The sequence below is a fragment of the Sphaeramia orbicularis genome, chromosome 12, assembly GCF_902148855.1.
Source record: "Sphaeramia orbicularis chromosome 12, fSphaOr1.1, whole genome shotgun sequence".
NCBI classification, from domain to species: Eukaryota; Metazoa; Chordata; class Actinopteri; order Kurtiformes; family Apogonidae; genus Sphaeramia; species Sphaeramia orbicularis.
Genome location: NC_043968.1, coordinates 68,640,806 through 68,667,075, shown reverse-complemented (window position 1 = coordinate 68,667,075; position 26,270 = coordinate 68,640,806). Strand labels below are relative to the sequence as shown.

Genomic DNA, 26,270 nt, shown 5'->3' with positions numbered 1-26,270 from the left:
TTGCAGTTCAGAGGAGTTTTTGTTTGTTTCTGTTAAATTACAAAACTGATTCCAGTAATATTGCCCCCCCCCCCCCCCCACCCCCCCCCCCCCCCCCCCCCCCGACACACACACACACTTTACGGGACTATTTTCCACTCCTGATGAGTGTGATTAAAAATACGCACCAACATTAGGCTACAGTTTGACAAAATTATGTGCGCCTGACAGTCATTCAAACCAACCCCACCCCCACCCCCACACCTTTCATTTTCTGATTCACTCATTCATTTTCTGAACCCACTTTATCCTCTCTAGGGTCATGGGGGTCGCTGGAGCCTATCCCAGCTACTTATGGGTGAGGGCGGGGTCCTGGACGTGTCGCCACTTCATTGCAGGGCTGATATATAGAGACAAACAATCACTCTCACACCTATGGACAATTTAGATTAACCAATTAACCTATCAGTGCATGTGTTAGGATGGCGGGAGGAGCCAGAGTACCTGGAGAGATGTTGTTGGAATCGAACCCAGGACCTTCTTGCTGTGAGGCACGAGTGCTATCCACTGCACCACCGTGTTGCCCTTTAAAATGAAAAATAAATGAATGAATGAGTCATGCAATACCTTCTATGACAAAACTCCTCTAATGTTACTTTTCCGTGGGTCTGGATCATTCAGCTCACTGATACCATTAGTGCTGGTGTATCCTAGAGCAGTTTAGGGCACGCAAAATCCTTACTTAAAAAGTGCAGTCTGCAAGACTTTGCACCTCTTGACATTTGCGCAAGCAATCTTAGTAAATCACCTGCAAACCGCGGTTCAACCCCACACGCAAAATTCTAGATTGCGCACGCAAATTAGTGCACGCAAATTGGGATCTTAGTAGATCCGGACCACTATATATAAGTATTGCATGTCACCCATTGGTTTCTGAACTGAAGCAAAACCTTAGATCAGAACTGGAATCAAAATAATTCTTAAAATCAATAAGGATACTTTTTAAATTGGTTACTTCACTTTAAAAAAAATTTTTAAAAAATTACTTCAGAGGTGTAGTCCAGGGTATACAAAGGTATACAGACTATACCCACTTATTTTTCAATCAGCACTGGGTATATCCAGTTCTAAATCCCCCTGATGTGCACCATTCAGTAGTATCTGAGCCAAATTGCTCATTTTTCCCCCAGGATGGTGAAGCCATGACCCGCCCTACTCTGTCTCTAATTGGCTAGTACTCGCTGCCTTCACTGATTAGACTGGTTAACTTTAGGCATGAGGACTGATGAGCCATGCAGAGGAAACTGTTGCTAAATTGCACTGGCCACCTCTGGAAGCTGATTGGACACCTCAGGTGCCAGTGCCACCCCAGTTGATTGACAGGTCACTGCACATCTCTTTGAAAGATGCGTGATTATTGGAAATTGAAACGAGAAAGACACAATAAACGTCTTTCAAATGTGTGACACATATCGAGAGAACCTACTTTCATGGACTACATAATTCTGAGATAATTTTTAAGGTGGTTTCAGAATGAGTCATTGTTTTGAACTACTGAGAATATGACTGCACATTTAGAGAAGAGATGTTGTTGCCAATAGTTCAACTGTGTGAGTAGGCTAACGTTATGAACGGCTAACGTTATCCTATGTTTGCCTAATGCTGAATACATTTACATTCATGCAGCTGCTTGTGTGACCAGTAATACCTACAAACTGCTCCTGATCAAGTCATGATAATTTTATAATAGTGAGCAAATACTACTGATGGATTTTTGGGTAAACTAAATAGAGTATTCTTTATATGTCACTGTTTCTAAAACAGCGTTTTTCTGGACTTAAAAAAAATTAAAAAAAATAAAAATTAAAACATTTAGAGTATACCCACTCCTCCAGGGACCACTACACCACTGTTTTACTTTAGTATTTTTCTAAGTCTGTATTATTCCCTCCATACTTTATAAGCTTTCATCTTTAGTTCTGTTGATTTCTGGAAAACTGATTATTTTTTGCAACGAAAATAGATGTGTTCATCACGTATGACATATAGACTGACAACCATTTACACTTGCAATTCAGAGAAATCAATGAGCCCATAGTTTTTCTACAGCAGGTGTTAAATACATTCAGTGTGTCTCTGGGTCCAGTCAACTTTAAGCAGCAGTATTACGTGAACACCACATTATTATTGCATTTGTTTTATGCAATAATAATGTGAGGCGGTGTTGAAGGAATCCATTATTATTATCTAATGGGAAGTGTTACACACATTCACTCTCCATTGTGGACTATAATTTGTTCTGTTCAGAGATGTTGTGGTAATGTATGGTATTTACCTGGGTAAAATAATTCCTAGTAATCTGTGTGCTTTTCGTTTCCACCACAAAATTCCATACAATTTCTTCAAATGAGGCTCAGCCATTTTGTGTCGCTGACTGATCAATGTCCTGCTAAATTTCTTTTGACCATATTTGGTAAATGTTCAATGAGGTCCAGGCTGTTTTGAGCATATTTGCTGAATACGGCGTTTAACAAATTTGGATGGACAGACAGATTATTGTAATGCACTCATAGGAACGAGACGAACATGCTCAGCTGGGCTTGAGCCAAATAGCATTGAAAATCGCAAATGGACCTCGTTGTGTGTATGGTTCTTGTAACTTCTCTTTCTTTGCTCCATTTTCCAATTGATCAAAATGAAAGAAAGTGAAGCTCGTCAAAATGCCTATAAATACGTTTGCACCTGCACACTGGCTATAGTGGGTGAACACAAGTGTGGAACACTGCAAGTGTGTTCCACCAATCAGCATTCTTCAGCACAAAGCCCCGCCCCCACGGAATCAGGAGAATTTGAAAAGTCCCCCCCCCCCACCAGGAAGTTTTTCAGGTTTGGGGTCCAGGTAAAGTTTTTTACTTGGTAATTTCAGTGGAAAACAGGTTTTTCAATGTTCCTGTGATGGAAAAGGTGCTCTTGGGGGTTTTGGTGAGCCATTAGAAGAAGTGTAGTTAGAAACAACATTTTACTCATCAGAGTGCAGTTCAATTTTAGATTTACTTATGAAATTTATAAAGTAAATCACTGACTTCAAGTCATTAATTTGCTGTAAAAAAAAGAAAAAAAAGAAAGAAAGAAGAAAGAAAACACAAGAACTGTATTATCCTATGTGAGTAGGATCCAAAATAAAGGAGATAGAAGTGAGATCTGAGGCTGAATAGTGAATGTAATGTACATTCACTATTTGGTATAAACAACAAGTTACAATTGTTCATGTTTTATGAAGTGTTTACAATGTTAATACCTTCATATAAATCCTTTATAAGCCACTCTAATTTTAAAGTGCTATCAGTTACCTTTTTGTACATTGTCTGTCTAAATATAACCCCTCTGGTTCTGATTAGACCACTGGGAAAAGACAGACTATCACGTTCCCCTTCCTTCCTCTGTCTGTTCCTTTTTATAAAGTCCTCGCTTTTGGCAACAATGACGACATTTGCTCGTCCTAGTGAGTGACATGCTAATGATGGAAAACTCTGACAACACCCTGCACGAGCAGCTAATTGGCCACGCGCAAAATGTTCCACAATAAATGGAAGTGGGGGCCCCTCAGCTCCTCCAGACCAGGATCTACTTTAAACTCATGCAGACTGAGGACTTGACACGCTTACACTTGTAGCCTATTAGCCAAATTACCGCAAAATTAAAGTATGACACAGGCGAGATGAGGGGGCGTCATCAGAGGATGGTGTGACTACTGTGTGAGGCCAGAAGAAAGCAGCCCTCTTCAGCAAATGCTATGTTTTTTCAGGCCTGTGCTTTTCTTATTTGTGTGAGTGAGCCTTGACACACTGGTGTAAAGATAAGTGACTCCACTCAAGCAGTACATAGAGCCAACAGCAAACAAACACACACATCCCCTCCTACATGGCAAACAGGATTCAGGGGTCCGCCGAGGCCAGGGGAGATGTGATGTTTCCTTTGTAAACCTGCCAAGAGTTGAAAGGATAGGTTGGTCGGAGAATTAAGGATTAATCAAAGCTTAAGCCCCTTTGCTGCTGCACAAATAGATGAGAGACAAGAAGGGGAAGGCCCTCAAATGCCAGTCTTCTGAGTTTATGGTACTGCACACTGTTAAAAAACAGTCCATTGTGTGACATTTACAAGGATTCAGGATTTAATTATAGAATTTAATGGAATACATTCTTAATAATTATGTTGTCATTCGTGTGTAATAACACAGAAATGAGAATCATTGTTATGCTAGAATCATTTGTTTGTGTCTATTAGTGACAGGCTGTGCATTTAGTACCTGGGCCTTCATTGGGGACTTACTTGACTTAATCCACCTCTTAATACCACCACTATGATGTCATAATAATAGAAACAATCAATACTTTAATATACCATTAAAGCAAGAAACCCAGTTAAGATGAGTCCAAACTGCTACACTACAACCACAGCTGTACATGTACATCATCTGGAGCAGTTCAGAATCGATATTTATCTAATAACATGACAAAAACATACATTTAAATAAAAAATACCCTATCCTACTCACCAGAGATGTTCATTATTTATATACAAAATCCAACCTCCTTTCTGTGTGAAGGGAAACTTCATTGGCTCTGTCATAGAGGTGATCTGTGTGTTTCAGTTCCATTAAGTCCTTTTTTATGTCCGTGGAGGCCAAGGCTGAGAGTCTCCTCAGTCCAGTCATATTCCTGGCATGAGTTTCTGTTCTCTTGAGGACAGTGAATGTCTGCTCGACCAGCTAGCTACCATCAGCGTTGGCCGACCTCTCCTCACGATGTCCAGCTTTTCTGGAAAATTCTTCCTCAAATATATTGATAGTTCAGTTCAATTCAATTAACTCTTTCATGCATAGTGGTCACTCCAGTGGACAGCTATTCTCCAGCTGTTCTCTTGTATATTCATGGGATTTGTTGGTTTAGTTCCATATCGGCCAAAACAGTGGATGCTCATGCATCATCCACTTTGCTGTTCTTGATAAAACTGATCTGCACTAACATGTTTGAGTGTAAACCACTTGTTTTTGTTAGACACGAAGGTTTTTTTTTGCATGTTATCTCCATGAAATGAGTAATAACTAGCATAAGAATATGCTAAAATGTGAAACATCAGATTAGCAGCATTAAAAATGTTTTTATTTCATTGTTTTCATATCACTTTCTTACAGAAGAGGATTAGGGCCACTGGAAGATAAAAAAAAGGTGTAATATATATTTTGTTTATTATTATTCTGAGAAAAAAGTCAGAATTCTGACTCTGAACTCCGAATTCGGACTTTTTTTTTTTTCTCCAGAATTCTGACTTTAATCTCAGAATTCTTACTTTTTTCCGAATTCTGACTTTAAACTCAGAATTCTATTTTGGTTTTGTTTTTTCGTTTTTTTCTCAGAATTCTGACTTTTTCCTCAGAATTCTGACTTTAAACTCAGAATTCTGACGTTAATCTCAGAATTCTAACTTTTTTCTCCGAATTCTGACTTTTTTCTCAGAATTCTGACTTTAATTTCAAAATTCTGACTTTTTTTTTCTCATAATGATAATAAGAAATACATATTGGACCCTAGTTTATTGTATGTTTTTTCCAGTGGTCCTAATTCTCTTCCGTACTTATTGGGTTTTAAGTTTATTGTATGTTTTTTCCAGTGGTCCTAATTCTCTTCCGTACTTATTGGGTTTTAAACACATTTCTTTACTTCAAAAATTAAATGCATGGACATTTTTGTAACTCCATGAAAAAAAAAATCAATCACATTGTTTTTTTCATGCCTAAGGGGGAATTAAAACACTCAAGAAAAAAAATCTTGCCTAAAGGTTCTCAGAAGTCATGCATGAAAGGGTTAAAGGAGCTTTATTGGCTCGAAAAAAAAACTGCCTAATCTACATCAAATAAGTTTTGCTCTTACCATCCAGTTAGAGGAAAGATACATGCTGACGATATTAGGGACCAGCTAGCTGGCCCTGTGAGGTGAAACTGAAATCTGATCGGTTAAAGAAACAGTCCTGATGCTATACAGTTTAAGTTACATGGACCATTACTACTCATTTTGAAGGCCCAGGGCAGATTAGATTAACCCAGGGAACACACAGAGACTGAAATCTGATTGGACCAAATATATTACATCCACATACATGTACTGGAAGTAGTGCAGCCAAGAGAAATGCAAAGAAATTAAGAGAATAGTCTATTGGGAATAAATTGATACAATGTCATGGAACAAATATTAGAATTTAGGTTGTAAATGTAGGTCAGTGTTTCTGATGATGTTTAGGCCAATGGAGAAGGTCTTGCTGGGTCTGACAGCACTGGTCTACAATTTTTTAGAAATGATTTGCTTCAGAGATTAAATGTTACGTATTTTAATAAGATTAATTGAAAAATAAATGACAAAAGTGCCGGTTTGCTGATGTTTTCAAGGTATGTGATTAAGTGTTATTACACATATACATTGGTTTATGTACATTTATATAATAGTTTTATAAATCTTCCACTAAATAGAACCTGTAAAGTGAATGTATTCTAATGTGCAGACAGTGTTTTGAAGTAGATCTTGTAGCTCTGAGACAAATATTCCTTTTGAGTCAAACCCATTCTCTCGTTGATTCTTGAATTTCATATTTTGACCCAAGGCTGTATCTTGGAAAGTTCAGCCAACCAGCATTTTTTACTTGATTTTTCTTTATCAGTGACTCTCATGTGGTAAAATTTCATTACTTTCATTCTGGAAGGATTTTCCTTGCAGACCAGTGTAGCCCACCAGTGGTGTCTACACAGGCAGTCTGCTATGTCTCTGCAGTAGAAAACTCCTTCTTTTGGGGTTTAAAGCAGGTGGCATCCAGTGTTAAGGTGCATTCACCCTATGTCTATGGTTAAAAAAACCCAGGACAGATACAACAAACATCCTTTTTTGCAGCCACTGTAGGTGATAATGAGAAGTGGTGTCCACTTGTTTCCAATCTGCAACATCACCACTAGACATGACTAAACATCACACACTGAACCTTTAACGTCTTACCTCTGGAATAAATAAGGACACCTGGAAGAGATGTGAAAACAGAATATGTAAATCTAGAGCTCAGTATTTCAGTCTGTTATTGATGTTTATTGATCATCTGTTCCAACCACTTCTGTAGTCAGTGTCCAATATTTGTAGCATTTGCTTAAAGACAAAATAAATCTTATTGTGAACTTAAAATAAAGACAAACTCACTATTATAGTGCAGTTGGTACAATATATATTTGAATATTTTTTCTAATATCAGGCTGTTGGTATAAAGGTAAGCTGAGGTGACAAGTTAAAAAGTACATGTACTTTGTTACTGTACATAAGGAGGGTTTTCAAGTGTCTGTACTTTTCTGGAATATGTATTGAGCATTTAACACAAAAGTCTCTATTTTCTACATATTCAGTTTTCAAAACAGGCTTGTAACTTTAGTTTAGAACTAAAATCAATTAATCGTTTCAGCTCTACTTTAGTTTTAATGCTATTAGACAGAGTATTTTTGTATGATGGTATGTTGCTTCAGTTCTTTGAACTATCACCTCACAGCAAGAATCAGTAAGAACATCTCTGTCCACATGATAGTGCAAAAAACAATACAAAGGCCCAAATGCTCAGACAAACCATAGTTAGTGTCCAATCTGTGGACACCATGGATGATACTAGATGTAATTCAAGTTCAGTTGTAAACTTGTGTTACCTTAAGACTGGTTGTGGTTGTGTATTCTTTACATGGTGTGGATTTGTCCATAATGTTGGTCTGGTATGTCTCCCAAAGGTGTTGGTGCTGACCTTGTCTCAGCACCCTGCTTGTTGCAGTTTCATTACATAACAGTAGACATGAGGAAAATGGGTGTGGTGCTTTTGTTTTCCAACGACTTTGTTTTCCCTGAACACATCTATACATACAAACTGGAGTTTATAAAATCTGCGCTTTTGAATGAGTTTTCTCTCAAAAACAACAAATCAAAATTTTTGTGACCTAAAATAACATTTATATGTAGACGAGAAACCTTAACGGAGAGAAAAATATCTACATTATCCACATCAGTCTTCTAGGACTGTGATAAAACACCTCATAAAACATTTTTCAAGCTGTCAGTCAGGGCTAGACTGACAGAAGCAGGAAATAAATCAAATACTGGGATTTTATTTCCCTGTAGCACAACCAAACAAGACATCTAAAAGCCTTTAAAAACAAAACTGTGATAAATGACTCTGAGAGTGACTTCACATCAACATGACAAATGTTCACTTGACAAGAAAACAGTGTCACAGTCGAAGTCACTCTGACGACCATATTTGGTAGAACAGGACACAGGAGAATGGGCCAGGAAATGCAAGCTGGCATGTTACAGCTCAATCTGAAAACAATGACAGAGTCTGTGATACAGTTTACACAGATGACAGAGAGGAAGGAAGCTCCAACAAAAGGATTTAGTAAAAGAATCCAGCTCCAGATGACGACCTTTATTGTCTCACTATATAAAAAAAAAAAAGTTAAAAATACAAGTGTGAATTTTAAAGACAAAGAGAGGAGTTGGCTGAGAGTGAGACTGAGAGGAAACCAGCCAGAGGAGGTGATACTAGGAGGGTCCATGACAATTCCTTTTGGAAAAAGGAACTGTGTCTGTGTCAAAACAGATGGCAGCTGCTAAAGAAGATTAAGCTCCGTGAGTGTCTCCAACTCCAGTTCACACTGATCAGTCTGTCATGCAAACACTGGAACACACACACACACACTCACACACACTCACACACACTCACACACACAAACCCAACTGTTGCTCATCAATCCACTCTGAATGAACCCCAGCCACACTCAACTTCACACTCACTTGTTTCCATTTTCAGACGAAGAGGACAGCTGGGACTGGGACCGGGACAAGGGTCCTGTCTCTAAGCCGAGACCAGTCCAGACCCAATTCTGTGTCACCGACAAAGGACTGAAAAAAAAAAAACCCTAAACGATTTAAATACAAGTCCAGTCAGTCTGAGCAAAGATATGCAGTGTTTCCAACTACTCAGTACTGAGAGTATCGATTGTCTGTCCTAAAAGTTGCTAATTGATGTCCTCACCTCATTTGCATAATTGTAAATGTGTATGTAATTGTAATGAACGATGTAGGAGAAAGGAATAACATTGTGTTACAGACAAAAACTGAGTATAAAAACACCCTAAATATGTTTAGAACTACAAATGAACTATACTCAGTCAATTTTTGTTTTTTTTTAATGTCCCAGTTCCAACCCTCCTCCTTTATCAGGGCTTGGGGACCAGATAAAGTAACCAAAAAAAAAAACACCCTGGAGGAGTTACTTAGGTTATTTATCATTTGTTTGTTTTTTAGTTTTCAGCTTAATTTTCTTCAGTTTGGTTTGGTTTTTAATTGTGCGGTCCACTTAGGAGCCTACAACAAGTCACAGTAAAACAGTGGTTCCCAACCATTTTTTGGCTCGTGACCCCATTTTAACATCACAAATTTCTGGTGACCCCAGACATTCAAAACAGAGACATTTTTGGGGGGGGGCTAAAATTAATTTGTTTTTCATCATGTAATAGTTTGCTACACTATGTTGCAAAAAAACTTTAATTATAGACAACATTTAGACTATATAATGTAAAATTTTATTAGTAAGTTTTAATTTTTTATCAATTACTAGAAATTTCAGACGACCCTATTTGAATTCCAGGTGACCCCATGTGGGGTCCTGACCCCAAGGTTGCAAAACACTGCAGTAAAACATGAACATTTTAAACCATAACATTTTTGATTTTCGATTAAAAAAAATTATTCAAAATTTTTCATTAACAATCTAAATGAACCAAAAAGAAACAATAGAGGAAACTGTCAATGCCAATGGGATTGATTTATAATCAGTGCCATGAGTTGTTTTAGACAGTCTCTAAAAGTCTGGAAGAACATGAGAAAGTTGATTGATTTGTCAGTAGTTGCTTGTTTGCTAGGTTCTAGAGGGGTCTGAAAAATCACAAAATATACCAACAAAGTGGATAAGTTGGAAACACTGACTTTTGCAGCTAGGCAGACAGACAGTGTGTTTTCTCTACTGTTCTTCAGTATATGGCTAAAAGCTTAAAGGGTAACTATAGTGAATTTTCATTGCTAGCTATTTCAAACAATCACGAATAATACTAGCGTCATAGCCTGTTGTCAAATATATGTTAATATTAAGTCATTGCTCTGTCAGTCATTCGTGGTCAGCAACATGTTGCCGCCTTCACAGGCTGTTCCAGCACCGGTGGTGACAAAGTAACATTGTTTTGTCTGATTACCTGGGCTGCAATGGACTGGTCATTGACCTTGTGCAGCAGACACCAGTCTAAGATGAAACATTATTGACCAGTAATGGATCGCGTCTCTAGGTAGAGCCTGCAGCTGCACAAACAACTAGAAGCACTCGGAGAGAGCAGATCTCCGCCAAGGCAGATCAGTGCCCCGGATATAGATGAAAATTTCAGGAAATGTTGATACTGGCACAAGGAATAATTTATTAAATTTTGGTGGTGATCGGGGGTGGGGGGGCCACGGGGGCCCACTGATCTGCCTTGGCGGAGGTCTGCGCTGTCTGAGTGCTTTTCTAGAAAACACAGCGCAGACCTCCGCCAAGGCAGATCAGTGGGCCCCCGTGGCCCCCCCACCCCCGATCACCACCAAAATTTAATAATTTATTCCTTGTGCCAGTATCAACATTTCCTGAAATTTTCATCCAAATCCATCCATAACTTTTTGAGTTATCTTGCACACAAACAGACAAACCAATGCTGACAAAAACATAACATCCTTGGCGGAGGTAACAAACGTGAACTCGTGCTTTCCACTCAATCTCACTCACTGATTGCTGCTTGTTTACCCGCACTCAATCACCCAGAAACAACAATGGTACGTCATTTACATCCAGCAATGGCTGCGTGCATAGGTTCTGCCTCCGCCTGTAATTTATGTAATAAAAAGGTCCAGTGAGGTGCATTTACGGCAATTTTTTACTGAATTTGTGCCTCTCTTTCTTTTGAGTAATGCACAAAGCACAATTAATGTCATAAGCCTGACCAGTACAGGTACACTTTAAAAGTGGGCTCAAATTTGAATTCTGTTGATTTTGTCAGTGTTTCACATTTTTTTTTACCCTTTTCCTAAATAATTGTAAGGATAGCCTATATATTAAAAATTATACAAAAATACTACATTTTGATCAAAGAATATAAAGCCATCACAGCAGCTGAACTGTCCATAATCGTGGTGAAACCCTTTGATTCCCATTTGATTAAAATGTCTTTGGGCCACTCTTTGTTAATTTCATTACAGAAAAAAATCAGCTCAATGACATTTCAAAATCTTTTCAGTGAATGTACAAAATTTCAATGTTTTGACATTTTTTATGACCCTGATACAAGTATTAACTTCACCACTGTACTGTATGTGACCTCATGCTGATGTTTCATTCAGTTTTGGAGTGTGTTAATGTTTGTGAATTGTTTGTGTATCTAGTAGTTCTCTTACACTTATTCTATTTTAAAGATTTGGGGGTTAAGGTTTTCAGGGTTTGATGAAAAGAATGAATGTAAATGGATGAACTTTGATAAATTAAACAAGTCCGCTAAAGCACCTTGCACAGTGTTGTACATTGTGAATAGATATGGATATCAGAGAACACAATGTATTATGGGAAAAAAAAAACTCCAGAGACACAAGGAAAGTGACTTCATCAGTTGGTTGGTTTATTTATCATTAGCAATGACACCAAATGTACTACTGTTTTCACTTGCTATCATAGGAGATGCATTTTGAATTGTAAACAGTGAAAATGATAAAATGCATTTCAGAAAAACTCCTTACAAGCAGTGTATGACCAGGGGAAAAGGACGGACAGAGCCCGCCCTCATTCACCTTTTGGGTTTTTAAACAATACATGTCATCTTATAGTTCTGAGTCTCTCATATTTACATCGGTACAGCTGGGTCCCATGTTTCTCACCAGCAGAGACCTATTGGCTTTTTGTTTGTTTTTAATGTGTTATCACATAATTTTCTTTAAGAATTATATTTACAACCATAACGGCGCCCCCCTCCAGCTGCCTGCTGCCAGTGGGGGATCACATACAGTTAGAATCGTTTGCTTAAAATTCATTAAACTACTTACGGTTCTTGAAAGTTTACGTCGTAACTCAACCTTATAGCTCTAAGTTTTTTTTCTCTTAACAAATTAAGTTAATACAGAGCTAAAGCCGTTTTTCTTTTTTTCCCATAAAAAAATCATAATTATCCAAATAAATGAACAAACTAGAAATAATATTAAAATAAAATACAAATAAAAAAAACAAATATTGCACTTAAAGTTCAGGACAGCATTGAACCTGTTTGGTGGTTAAGAGGGAAGTGAGAGCTTTTAGCTGAGTGCTTTGGAGGAGAGGAGGAGGTGAGAAGCATCCAGCGAGTTATCATCTAAATAAATAGGCAAAACCTTTGTACAACTTTTTTTTTTTAAACTCAGACCATGAAATGAGCATTGCTCAGTAGAACTACGAGTGTTGATTTGACCCTAACACAGATAGAAAAACAGTGAATGTGTACAAAAATTGTTACAGAAGAGAAACCAAGCTGGGAACCTGTCCTGAGAATGCTTCCTTCATTAGTCCAGAATGAGCTACAATGTTAAAGGAAATGTGGTTTTGGCTGCGCGGAACATGTTTCTTTTCCACCTTGAATTTTCGTTCCTTGTTGTAAACAGTCTTTGGAGACAGCAGGAAGCCAGACATTTCTTTTCCTCTCTTTCTTTCCACCTCTGGCTTTGAATGTCACTCTTAACTGCGATGGCAACACGTATCTGCGTTTCATCACAGCTCCAGTCCGTCCGTCCATTGTTTATACATGCGTGTTCTTCGCCCCGTGTCTCGTCTCCATCTCTGTCATTTTTGTCCAACATTCACAGTAAATTTCCACAGTCAGAACATGATAAAACGGTGAGAGCCGTTTACAGAAGCTTTGGAGAGGATGCAGGGCAATGTGTTTATACTCAGACATCGTCATCTCAAACGCTTTGACCTCTCCATTAACTTAGTTTGGAGACTGATGGAAAAACGCAAAGAATATAAGGAAAGAAAAGGACTTTTGCATCGTACCGGCAGCTTTGAAGTGGCTTCAAAGAGAACATTGTGGAGGAAAGGAGGGGATTTAAAAGGAACAGAAACAGGGGGAAAAAAGTGACAAAACAGTACCGGACTGTCTTCACGTCTGCAGGGTTTTTTTTTTTTAGGAGAAACCCCTCCTTTTCTCCAGTACAACTGGACAAAAAAACACAAACAAATGTCTTTTTTTCGGACAAGACACTTGATACTCACAAAACAAAAAAAAAACAAAAAAAACAAAAACAAAAAAAAATGCAACAGTGATCAGACAAGCGTCCAGCTCCTGCACCAGCCCCTCTCACAAATGGGCCTGGGTCCATCCATCCATCCATCCATCCATCCATCCATGCATCTCTCCATCCATCCGGGAAAAAACTACATTCCTTTGCAGTGCCATAGCTTTGCTGCGTCTTCACACACCACAACTACAAAACAAAACTCATAGTGGACAGGACGACACACACAAAACTGTAATTAAAAAAAAAAAAAAAAAAAAGGCAAACATAGAACCTCGCGTCCCCCCCACCCCCACTCTACTTTTTTTTTCAAGTCTGCCCATTTTTTCTTTGTGTCATGCCTCCTCGTGTGTGTTTGTTTATTTTATGACGAAGATGAAGTCGAGGTGGAGCTTTGTTTTTTTTGGTTGATTAAGTCCAAGTAGAGTTCTGAGCGCAGGAAGCGGGGGTATGAGTCCTTCTCCATCAGCCCGTATATCCGCCTCTGTGCTAGGTCGAAGCAGGACCGCGTCACATTCTGCAGGTTGTCCTTAGTGTGATCTCTGGTGTACGAGTCCAGATTTACCTACGGAGGACGGAGACATGATGTCAGCAAGGGCGATGCATTTTGACAAAAACAAAAAGGAGGGGAAATGGATTATTCTCTACAGTTACAGTGGTGTTCTTTTACGCTCTCACTCACCTCTTTACAAGACTGGATGGCAATGTACTCTGCAAAGACTTTCTTGGCTTTCGAGGCCATCTTGGATTGTGACTTTATCTTCTTGTATTCTTCACATGCGAGCCAGAATTCCAGATTCTCCTCGCTGAACTCTGTGCGCAGGAAAGCTCTGAACGCTGCCAGACCATCTGAAGGGGAGCAGAGATGAGGAGGAGGGGGAGAAGGAGGAGGAAAGGGGAATAAACAAGAGGAGAGATGACTATAGCACCATGGCAACCTCATAACTGAGGCGCTCCTTGGAGTTTTTGCTCCCAAAATAGCTCTGGCCCTTTTGAGTCATGTGGTTGGAATTAAGTGAGACACAAAAACCCTGAAAAAACTACAGCAAATATTCAAGCTCTTGACATCCTTTAGGTGACATCACCCCATGACCCACTACTTCCTTGAGTATTCAGCGTGACATGTATGCTTTGGTTAATAAAAGAACAAAGAGGGGTCTGTTTAAGTGTAGTGGAAACGAGAGGGTCCTGTGCTCTAATTCTGGAACTTTGGATTCTTTTTCCTTTTTTTCTTTTTAAGTTTCGGTTGAGTTAATGATTCTAGGATGAAGGCTTCCAGAAGAAAGAATAGCAGGAACCTGCATCCGCCCACTGCTCCCTTCTGCACCTTTTCCGTTCCCATGAATCACCCACGCTGATAAAGACAGAGCCAATCTGAGCCGTCATCTCTTACCTCACTTTACTAAGCAGAAGTGAGGTAAGAGGTGAAACAGAGGAAATTAGAAGAAAGCCAATAGACAAGGGGGGGATGAAACTCAATCCGAAACAGATGTAGCACTGGCTTCCCCTCAGCTGTGTGTGTTTTAAATGATTTGGGGGTGAAGAGTGGAAAATAAAAATAGAAACCCACTTGCAGGTTGCCTGCTCTGGTCTGTCTCCTCATTCCTCTGTTGTAAAGCTGCATTCTTTCTATGTCTTTTGGGATTAGAGGAAACTTGCTGAAAGCCAAATGCGGCACTGTGTGTGTATGTGTGTGTAATCCATACATCAGTTGCATGCATGCTCCTCCCCCACCGGCTCCCTGTATAGTATATGTAACCCCATGTCTAAGACTGCACTGCATCCAAAGCACATCAACTTCAAACATGATGACTTTTTTATCTGTTTACAGATGAAAGAAACAATGAGACATTGCAGTAACTTACATTTGTGTGCCAGCAGCTTGTCAAGTGAGTCCCCCCATTTGAGTGCTTCCTCCGGGGTGGGCCTGCAGATAAAAGCAGAGCGGTTCTTTAACAAGCCCATCTCAGCCAGGTTTCTCATTGTGTGACCCATCCGCAGAACTTGTGTCTATGCTGAAGAGGCGACCGTGGAAGTAAATGTGTCCCCACTGTTTCCTTCCACTCCTCAGTGTGTGTGTGCTGATCTTGTCCTCACATGCAGTTGAGACTGCCGGGTGGTTCTGTGAGCCATCAGTCTGTCTATCTGCCTCTGTGGTGGGGGGTAGCTCCTTTTATATATCCACTGACTGCGACTGGGAAGGCGGGAGGGGCGGGGCTTGGGTCTGCCAATGGGGATGTGTTTTTGGGCTTAGAGACCTCCTCCCCCTCTGGGCTCTGTCTGCCTGTCTGCCCCCTGCTGCCTCTTCTTATTCTCTGTAACGCCTCAGGTCTCCTCTAACACCATAATAAACACATCACTGGGGTACTTTCTGGGATATCTCCCAGTTTCTACACCGTCTGACATATATTTGTACTTATTTCCATGTGTTGCATTGCTATTGTTGTTGCTAATGTTTCTAACTGTAGCTTGTATATATCCTTTACTACTCTGTATATATCATTTACATGTTGCACATTACTTGTATCTGTGGTGTAGAGTTGACCTTTTGTATATTTTCAATATTTCTTTGTAGTTTTGTATATTTTGTGCATTTTTCAGTTATATATTTTCAGTACAATTTGTGTGAGTTTTTATATACAGTCGTTGTTTTTGCACTTGAATAATCTGCTGCTAAACAGAACAGAGCTGCTAAACTGATTTCCAATGTTCAATAAAGATTTATTCTATTCTTCTAATTCCTTATCCATTTGGATCACTGTGGATATTATGTGATGATGACTTCCAGTTTTTACACAGTCTGATATGTATTTGTATTTATTTCCATGTGTTGGATATGCTATGATAAAGCTTTTATCTAAACTACATGCACTCAAGTGTTTAAGGAAATTGTTATTAGAATTTGTAGTATTGATGTGTTCTAAGACTTTCAATATGTGTGGTTCCATAACTTATTTAATGCTCATTTTGGAGTATTTAAAAAAACAACACATAATTATAATTACATATATGTCATTCATCATATTGATAATATTTGTCTGGAGTGTTTTTATACTGTAACACACAAATTCCTCTGAGATTAAAAAAGTATTCTGAATATGAACCTGAAAATAGCAAGATACAAAAAAACAAAAAAAAAAAACAAAAAAAAAACTTTGCATAAAACATTTTCCCAATCAAGGTATTTTTTTAGTCTTTTTCAAAAAGAAGTGTTTTGTATATAAAGGAAGATGGAAACCCAGGGGTCTTTCCACACAAAGCACAAAAACTTTGTGACAATATTTACTTGGGGAAAAACAATTATTATTATCATTATTATTTATTTTTTATTTCTCCCAGACCTGTATAAAACATGCTACATTCTAGAACAAACTGGACCTGTTTCATCCAGAACCACCTTCCAACACCGCACAGCATCATTTATGGATACACTCATAATTAAATAATATAATATATTAAACATCTCATAAATCTAATGTTTGTTTTTATAATTTTCAAAGGTTCACTCCAATTGTACATGTACTACTGTAGATAAAAACAAAGTGCATGTCCATAAACATATTTTGGGCATATTTTGAAGTTACGCATTTGAAAATGTTTGTGAAAACAAATAAATTCAAAATAACTAATAATTAAAAACAATTCATCTTTAATAATAAGAAATGGAGACACTTTTTCCAAATAAATCCTGACAAACACTCTGCTGATAAACATACAGTCATGTGTAATGTAGCCCACATCACCACCTACTGACCACACAATACAGCCTGGTTTATTTACTCTAGACTATTTTAAGGAAACACACCTACATTACATTTTCTGTTTTGCAACTTTCACAATTTTGTTTCAAATTGGCCCAAAATTTTATGGAAATACAGCTCTAGAGAGCACAGAAAAAGTTTCAGCATTACCTAAATTTAGAAATGACATGATTAATTGAGATGGATGGATTAAAAGAATTATTCGTTTCCAATTTTCCTCAATCAAAGCTTGGTTTCCTTAATTTTGCAACCGCTGAACATTAGTTCTACTGTTGTTTTTCACATAGATACTAACTGACACATGACACCAGGATCAACACACAGTTGTATGGTAGTTCCATCTTAAGTTATTAGTATGTTGGATCCAAATGTGTTGAAGACTGCAGTGCACATATTGTTTCTAAATGTTGTTGTTTATATCTATAGATATTTTATATGTACTTTTCTATTGTTGTTATTTCTATATACGTACATTTTTTTTTATATCTCCTTTCATTTTTATACGTTTTGTGGTTGCTTCAGTTGTTTCTGGTGTAAAGGACCAGTTGTTTGTAATTTTCACACGTTTTTTTCATCTTTTTACTATTTTTTTCCACACGTTCAAATAATCATTTAACTGAATTGAATCAAAGAAAAGAACTGATAAAATGAATTGATTGCAAAAATAACACATAGCTGCAACTCTATTTAAATTTTTGTTTTAAGTCTATCACATCCACCAAAACTAGGCATGTAAATTCACCTATTAAATGTATTTGATGATAAAACTATTAATCAGTGAACTGGGGATGAATAATTCGCTTTTGTTCTAATCTAATCCAAATTGTTGCGTGTTCCTTCCTGTGACATGTCTGGTCTCACTCACATATATAGTTTATTCTATCATCACCACGAGCCCAGTCTCAGCCCTGTCACTGCCCACGTCTGTCTGTTCTAGACCAGGTCGTCACCAGCTGTGGTTAAACCCAGAAAACAGTCTCACACATGCCCACATGCACATGCTGCCAGGAAGTAGCCACTTACTTGACTGACTTCATAGACTTGTCTAACTTGCCGGCTGGGTTACTTCCTGGGGATTCATTCCTCCTCCGCAGGAAAGCCAGCCGATTCTTCATGTCTTTGGCCCTGAGAGAGAAAGGAGATAAGATGGGAAGGAAGAGTAGAGAAGGGAGATGAGAGAGGTAGAGGGTAGAAAGAAAAGGAGAGAGATGGAAGGAAACTGTTGAGTGTCCAGTCCAAAGTCCACTATCAAAACAATCCAATCCATGTTTTTCAGCTCTGTAAATCCAACTGAATTCAAACCCCCGAATGCCAGAAAAGATCAAAAGTAAATGCTGTGTTTTGTACATTTTCGTCTTCAGCCAGGTGTGTTGGTGTGGTTGGAGCAGGTTGTTCCGAAAGGTGGAAGTCCAGCTCCTTCCCCTCGTGTCAATCTAATCTCTCTAGCCGTCTTTGGTGTAGATGTGTCCCTGACAGGTTCCTTGGCAGGGACTGAGCGAATGTGGCTGAGAAGGAGGAGAGAGACTCAATCCTCACTGCTCTGTTTCATCACACCATCCTCCATGTGTCTGGAGGGGACGCTGAGAGGCAGCGGGGCACACTGACCTCCTCAACTCCCCTGCACTAACACCCCAAACTGTCCTGACCGCCCACCTAAAAAAAAAAAAAAAAAAAAAAAAAAAAAAAAAACACCACGGGACCACCCCAAACTGCACATGCGTCAGGTAATACACCAGCTCTCAAACCCCCCTGCGTTTCTACCGATGCTGCACATTCTTATAATCCCATGGTACATGTCCTGGCTTTTCCCAACCTGGATCATGTGCCGTCTCAATGGGATGTGACCTCACTCAACACCCATTTCCGGAGTCTCTGCTTTTGATTTCCACTGTGAATTGACTGACCTGCTAATAATGCAGTGGGGTGGTGTGGCCTAATCACTGTATGCCGTCCCACCACTGCCAACGGGTGCCCTCAAGAGAGCCTGTACACCCCAAATTAAGAAACAGGGCTTCCAGTTATAGGTACTTATCATTTCCACGCACAGGCACAGAGGAAATGTGTGTGTGTATATATGTGTATGTGTGTGGTGGTGGGGGTGTGTGTGTGTGACAGCGCACTCAGCTGCAGATTAGCACAAATACTGTACAGGAATATACTGAGGCAGTAATGAATGAACGAACGACCACACATGCATTTCAAAGAACCTGTACCAGCTTATGCCAGGTGTTGGAAAACTCCCAGACTCCACCAGTGTAAGTGTATGTATTTGTTTGAGTGTGTGAAGCTAATTTATGCATGCGTAAATGTGCAGCGGTCATACTGCACGGCCGCTGAGGTGAACAGAGAACACAGTCAGCTGTCTGATGTGAGTTTTTCCAACTACTGCAGGACAGGAAAAGTAGTAACATGCCCTTACATATGATACAACATCAGTGCCTGGGCTGCTGGGAGGAGCGGCTGAATAGGTCCTTTACATCAGGATGAGTGTGCCTTTGTAGGAGGATTGATTTGAGTGCGTTTGGGTTTAGGGGGTTGAGCTGTGAACGTTACTTTGGGTGACTCAGAACAGCTAAAGGCCTTTCCTTGAAAGCATTTATAAGATTCAGTGTTTTAGAAATGAACTACCAAGTGAGTGACTAAGAAAATGAATAGACAACTAACATATTTTTTGTTTCTCATGAAAGAAACCCAGGCAAAACGCAAGAAAATAACCAATTAAAGACAACCAACAAACTTAAAACTTTAAATATACACCATATACAGTATAAAAACACACATTTATGGACATAATGCAGTGTATCCTCCTGAGCTGTAGAAACACCTAAACATCCAATAACGTCGCTAAGAGATGACTCATCCACTGTTGTAAAAAAAAAAAAAAAAAAAAAAAAGAAAAGAAAAAGAAAAGAAAAAAACGGTCCTGTATGAAAACAGGCTCAAACCAGATGTTAAACTTCTGAACAAAAATGTAGGCCTCTTTTTTTTTCTTCTAAAACCTACAGGGTGCTTTAGTTCACCACCCCTTGTGAACAGTTCACACTTGCCAGCCTGAAGGACATTATTACACAAATAAAAGCTCTCTCACTGTTAAATAAACTCATAACATCAGAGTGGGATTTATTAGATCGTCCTATTTTTAGCCTGTACTCAAGGCAATTGGGTCTCTACCCGTGCATGTGTCGACTCGAAGGGAGCCTCTGTCTTGCCAGTGCATGCTAAGAGGAGAAGAAATGTGGGTTTTATAAAGATTGGAAAATGTTTCCTTGGCCTTACAACAGAGGTTTGATTATTTATGTGTGCTGTTAGGCAACTTTAAGAGCTAAGCCTGCATGGGGCCGATGTGACAATCATGTCACGACTCCATTCACTTTAAAGAAAATGGATGTTTGTACTCTGCCACCATGTGGGTGTTGCTGGAAATTGCAAACGGAAACAATAAATACTGCATGTTCAACTCTGCAGCAGCACCAGAAACTGCTTGCAAAGCATTCTTTTACTAATAGCTGGTGTCAACGCTGTCAACACTGGAAATATGTGAAGCTTACATAATCTTATGATTTATGTTCCCACTTATTACAGTAACTATACAGCACCACAGCTATTCTTGAAAACAAGAGGTTTTTTTCTGTATATGCCAGTACTGCTGCAAAGCATGTCATGTAGTGGGGGTGAGGTGTGAGGTTTCCAGAGCGTATAGGGGATAAAGGGGGTCGTTCCTCTATGGTGATTCACCTGTTACTGCTATAACTGATCCTGGATCTGCTGGAGTGTACAGCCGCTTTAACGCCATCTCCTGCCCTCAAAGGACACATTCTTCTACATTTGGCTCGACGTAACTAAAAGTCATCGCATAATCACAAGATAAAACACTACATATTAGCTGAAACCCTTGACTCACATTTATTTCAATTTAAACTTTATTTAACCAGGAAGTCCGATAAGATTTTAATGTCTTTTTGAAGGGGAGACTTAGCAAAGACAACATACTATAACATACAGAGATGCAGCACAGAGCTAAAGATGGAACGATGAATTGGACTCACTGTTAAAATTGGTGCAGAAATGATGTTTTTTGCACTCAGGCTATCAACTGGAATTACTGACTTTTAGGGCTGCAACTAATGACTATTTCACTAGTCTACTAGTTGAACATCGATTCAATATTGGATATTCATAAATATTGCAAGCTGCAAAAAATGTTTTTTTTTTTCCCCCTTAAACAGAAGTGCATTTTGTGTACAACATTTACAGTGCCTAACAAAGGTTGTCAAACAAACAGCTAAATACTAAAGAGTTGCTATAAACAAAAGTGCATGATGTCACTAACAACCAGTTGACTACTAAGTTAATTTTGTCAACTAGTCCACTAGTGGTTGCAGCCCTACTGACTTTGAGGGAAAACAGCTCAGAAAATCATAGCTGCACCAACAATCACCTAGATTTTATTATTTATGATTTTACTATACTGTCCTTTGAAAATTCATTATGGGTTAACTTTTTGACAAGATGTATAGAAGTAAAAAGATGTAAACAAAAAAAAACCCCACCATATAATAACAATAATAACTGTGCAATCCTTGTATTAAAATGTGCTTATCACCCTCCAGTGCTGATAACTTAGCATACTTAGCATCCACCACACTCCTGAGTTATTGCATACAGTGACCCCTATTCTGAGCTTGACACATGCTCAGTAGAGGATTATCAAATTAGGATCATCTTTGATGTAACATGTTAGACCCCTCAGAAAACCGTGCTCCACTTCCTCTCAAGCTGACTATTTAGAGACTGCACATGTGAGCAGGAAGGGCGCAATACAAATGAAGTTTGTGTTTCCTTTGTGTCTGCACAGGACCGAGGCATAGGCACTCAAGTGGAGGAGTGAGAGGTCTTCAGCTCCACAATTATCTGCAGGTTTCCGTACTCTTTATTTCTTTATTCCCACTTTGCTTGGCTCACATTAGACGCATTAATAGCACCTCGACGGCTATTCCTGGTGTTCAGAAAAGTAGGCTGTACTCTCAGGGAAAGGCTTCTGAGAGCACATGGGGGGGCTGTAGATATACAGACAGACAGACATACTGCAGATCACAATGTACCATACAAGGCAAATCCACAGCCCCACATCATCCATCTTTTTGTGCTGTGCTTTCCATTATGGATGGAGTTCATCTTTTGTAGAAAACCGACCTGGCCTAACAGGGCGCTTAGAACTTCAACTCACAAGAAAAGCAATATCACAACATATTTTCTATCGCTCAACCTCCAACTGACCGTTTAGAAAATGCTGTGTATCTCTGAAATGAATGTAGGACACAAGATCCCAATAACACTGCTAGTATGTGTTTATCCTTGTATCAGTGTAATAACAGGTCAAGCATCAGACCAGTGTAACACATAACACATTAAATAACATTCGAATAACTTGATCTTTGTCCAAGAAAAACCTGGAACAATTTGTAAGTTTGTCTTATAGTTTTTTTTGAAGACCAAACTATTAAGACACAAGCCTCTGCGACATCTAAACAGCACTTCAGCGAGCAAGTCAATCTACAATATTCCTAGAAGAACAGTGAAAAAGGGAATTGTCCCAAATTTGGACTATAAATATAACACACGTCACATGCAGTCTTCCTTAATCAAGACCAAAAAAAGAGCTCTATTTCTGAGCAAACTCACCTTCCTAGCCACAAAGACCACATGAGCAGTCCTATTCCTGAAATCCAGGCTGCGCGTAATAAGAAAAAGAGACGGCCTCGAGTTAAGAGTTAAAAGCTACTTCCTCCGAAATAGTTTGCGCCCTTCAGGCTCATAAGGGATTCTCCCTCACTGTGACCGCCAAATGAGATCCACGTTGAGGTCAGATAACTTCCTAAGAGCTTGTTAACAACAGTTCCTGCAGGATGGAAAACAGCCCCCACCGGCGCGTTCCTCGGCCTCCCCCTGTTGACTTTTTTTTTGGCCAAAAAGCAAAGTGCAGCCAAAACTCAAACAAACATACAGGTACGTCCACCGCGTCCCCCCCTCCCCCCTTACCTTTCCAGGTACTTCTCAGAGAAATCAACCATAGTGTGGAACATGGGTGCAGGCCGGTGTACGCGTTGACTTGGTCTGCATGGAATAGTGACGGCATGTAAGCAGTGTTGGTGTTCAAGGCCCACGGGTTTGTTTGACAATCACATTCCTCTAACCTCTGAGAGGCTCTGGGGCAGCGTTATATAGTCCTGGGGGTCTGGAAAAGGCGGACCCTGGACTCGCCCAATCATTGCAGCGTGTTTAGAGAGGAAAGATTCCTTCCACTGGGACCTGGACAGGTTGGAAATTTATGGGGTAATTACGGTGAGGGGAGATGACAGTTTTTTACTTAACAAACTAACTGACTTAAAGGTCCAGCAGAAGATTTAGTGGGATTTAGGAGGATGTTATTGGCAGAATGGAATACAATGTGTAGAACAATGCTTTTATTACTGTATAACCTAGAAAGACCCAGTGCTGCTTCTGTGGCAGCTCCTAAATGAATTTTTCTCTCTATTTAACATTCCTGAAGCAATTTATCACCATTTATATTCTGTATTTTTCATTTTTCAGTGACTGTCAGGTATTTTCCTATATTTAATTTACTGATCATGTAGATGTTCATTAAAGCTCAGAATAAATCGTTAGCCTCATAGCATAACTGTCTAAGTCATACACCATATAGACAAAAGTACTGGGACATGGTGAATTCAGGTGTTTATTTTCTAACAGGGGTCTGGAATACAAAACAATAACGACAAACGTTATAATAGAGTTTTATATTGTGATACACATAAATATTGATGTTTATATCTAAAATTAGCATGAAGTTCTTCCTAAGTGAAATGTGAAGAAAGAAGATGGTTAGTTGTAATAGGAAATTATTACTTACAGTTAGAGTACAGAAACTATTTTAGAAATATTAAGGTAGAACATTTAGAATCAAGGATAAAAACAAAATGATACAAACTCAATGTTCAGATAAATTAAGTAAAATATACCTCTGAGGCATTCTGGAAGCAAAGATAACAATTTTAACAAAACTAGCCAATGCAAGGATATTTATCCCTAACTAAAACTATATTATGTCATTATTGTTTTGTATCCCAGACCCCTGTTATAAAAGAAACACCTGAATTCAACGTGTCCCAATACTTTCACCCATATAATGTATGACTTAGCCAATTTTGCTATGAGGCTAACGATATTCAAAGGTTATTAATCAAAACAGAAAAAATTGAAGAAAAAATGACTTTTTCAGCATAGATATCATTAACTGAACATAAACCAAATGTCTCCATCCACCATCATACCCCCTTGGGTTTTATTGGAGTAACAATGAATTTTTAAAGTATTTCAGTTTAATGCCCAGTTTAAAACATTTGTTCAAAAACAATCAAATGGGAATCAAATGTCATAAATTACTTTGGGGAGGTGATTAAAATGTCAGCCTTGCAGTGCATTGGTGACACATTCAGGGTCTGTTAGTAAGTGGGATAGGCTCCAGGCCGGTCTGTAAATACTGATTTGGTATTTACCCTAAAACATTTTATCATGATAATATTTCACATCAGTGGCCGTGGAAAGTCAAACCACAGTGTATTTTGTCCATATAGACAACTTCTAATATATGTACCTCTGTGTATTAACAGTTGTCTAAAGGTCCGCAGTTACATTCCAAGTAGGCGACCTAGATGACTGAGAAATATCTTTAAATAGACATACACTACATTAATCTCAGCTGCTTCAACCCACAACAGGGTCAGTGGATATTGTGTCTAACTACATGACCAACATTCTCCTTGGCCAACATTCATGACACCCAAATGGGGCCTTCCTTATAAATCTTCAGTGCTGCCAGCTGATACTAATTACATGCCTTGGCACTGCTGGGGATGACAGTAAAATATGCCGAAAAAGTCTTGCCCTCCTATTTTTCTCCCTTTGGGTAAAAAAATTATCTGTACTACACTCACATGTCTGTGCATATTAGGCCACTGGACTAGTTTTAAATGCGTTGTTGGTCTATGGTTTTACTGCTATAGCCACTGGATGGGAAAAAATGAGCGGAGCTGGGTTCGTTGCTTGGGGAAGTGAAACACCTGGACTGGACTAAACACAAAGGTGACCACATAGCAGCAGAGGGCAGATGTAATGTAGACAAACTCAGGAAAACAGCTGTGCTGGATCCAGAAAATGAGACACGTGGCGAGCAATTGTGTAAAAAAAAACCGAAGAGAAAGAAAAGAGAGGAAGATGTGTAGGAAGTGAGAAAATGTGTAAAGCTGAGAAGTGAGAATGAAATGCTTGGGAAGTCAAGGACCAGACTGGTGTCTTTGTAGTTGTAAATGATGCATGAATAAAGAGGAAACAATTGAATTTGCTGTGCTGTGGCCAAGTACTTTGTAGCAGTCAAGAGAGGGACTGAAAAAGGATCGACATAAAATGAGCATTTACATCCAAGTAGCGCATTCACACCTCAGTGGAAAAAAGCAACAGCAGTGCTTATTAATTCTGTTAAACAGAAAAACGACGGGGGGTGGGACTTTTCTGTGTGGAGTTTGCATGTTCTCCCCGTGTCTGCGTGGGTTCTCTCCGGGTAGTCTGGCTTCCTCCCACCATCCAAAGACATGCACTAATAGGCTAATTGGTTAATCTAAATTGCCCATAGGTGTGAATGTGAGAGTGATTGTTTGTCTCTATATGTCAGCCCTGCGATGAACTGGCGACTTGTCCAGGGTGTACCTGCCTTCGCCCCTATGTAGCTGGAATAGGCTCCAAGTGACCCCCGTGACCCTAGTGAGGATAAAGTGGCTTCAGAAAATGAATGAATGAATGAAAACAGAAAAAGCAATGTAACTACAGTATACTATGCAGTGTAATATAAGACAACATGTGAAAGTCCCACATGCATGTTGGAGCACCTTTAGCTTTGATAACGAGACACATTCACTACTACATCTTTTATATCATGCAATGTATATGCGTTCATTTTTCACCGATGTCTTGTATTGATGATGGAGAGTCGGACCACTGTGTAATGTTCTCTCCATCACTATGGGAATCAAGAACCAGTTGTTGTAGAGAAGTGGTTCCCAGTAGCTCA

General features: G+C 39.1%; 1 protein-coding gene across 3 annotated transcripts in view; it reads right to left on the bottom strand.

Moving 5' to 3' along the window:
- Nucleotides 1-11,722: 11,722 nt before the first annotated feature.
- rgs3a (regulator of G protein signaling 3a) overlaps nucleotides 11,723-26,270 on the bottom strand; it is a 254,786-nt gene continuing 240,238 nt past the window's right edge. For all 3 annotated transcript variants that reach the window (XM_030148618.1, XM_030148616.1, XM_030148617.1), the window contains 4 exons: nucleotides 18,170-18,271; nucleotides 15,251-15,312; nucleotides 14,068-14,234; nucleotides 11,723-13,950 (listed from right to left, as the gene is read on the bottom strand). In XM_030148618.1, coding sequence (XP_030004478.1) covers nucleotides 13,750-13,950; nucleotides 14,068-14,234; nucleotides 15,251-15,312; nucleotides 18,170-18,271 — 532 coding nt within the window. In that variant the 3' untranslated portion in view covers nucleotides 11,723-13,749. The remainder of the gene's footprint in view (nucleotides 13,951-14,067; nucleotides 14,235-15,250; nucleotides 15,313-18,169; nucleotides 18,272-26,270) is intronic.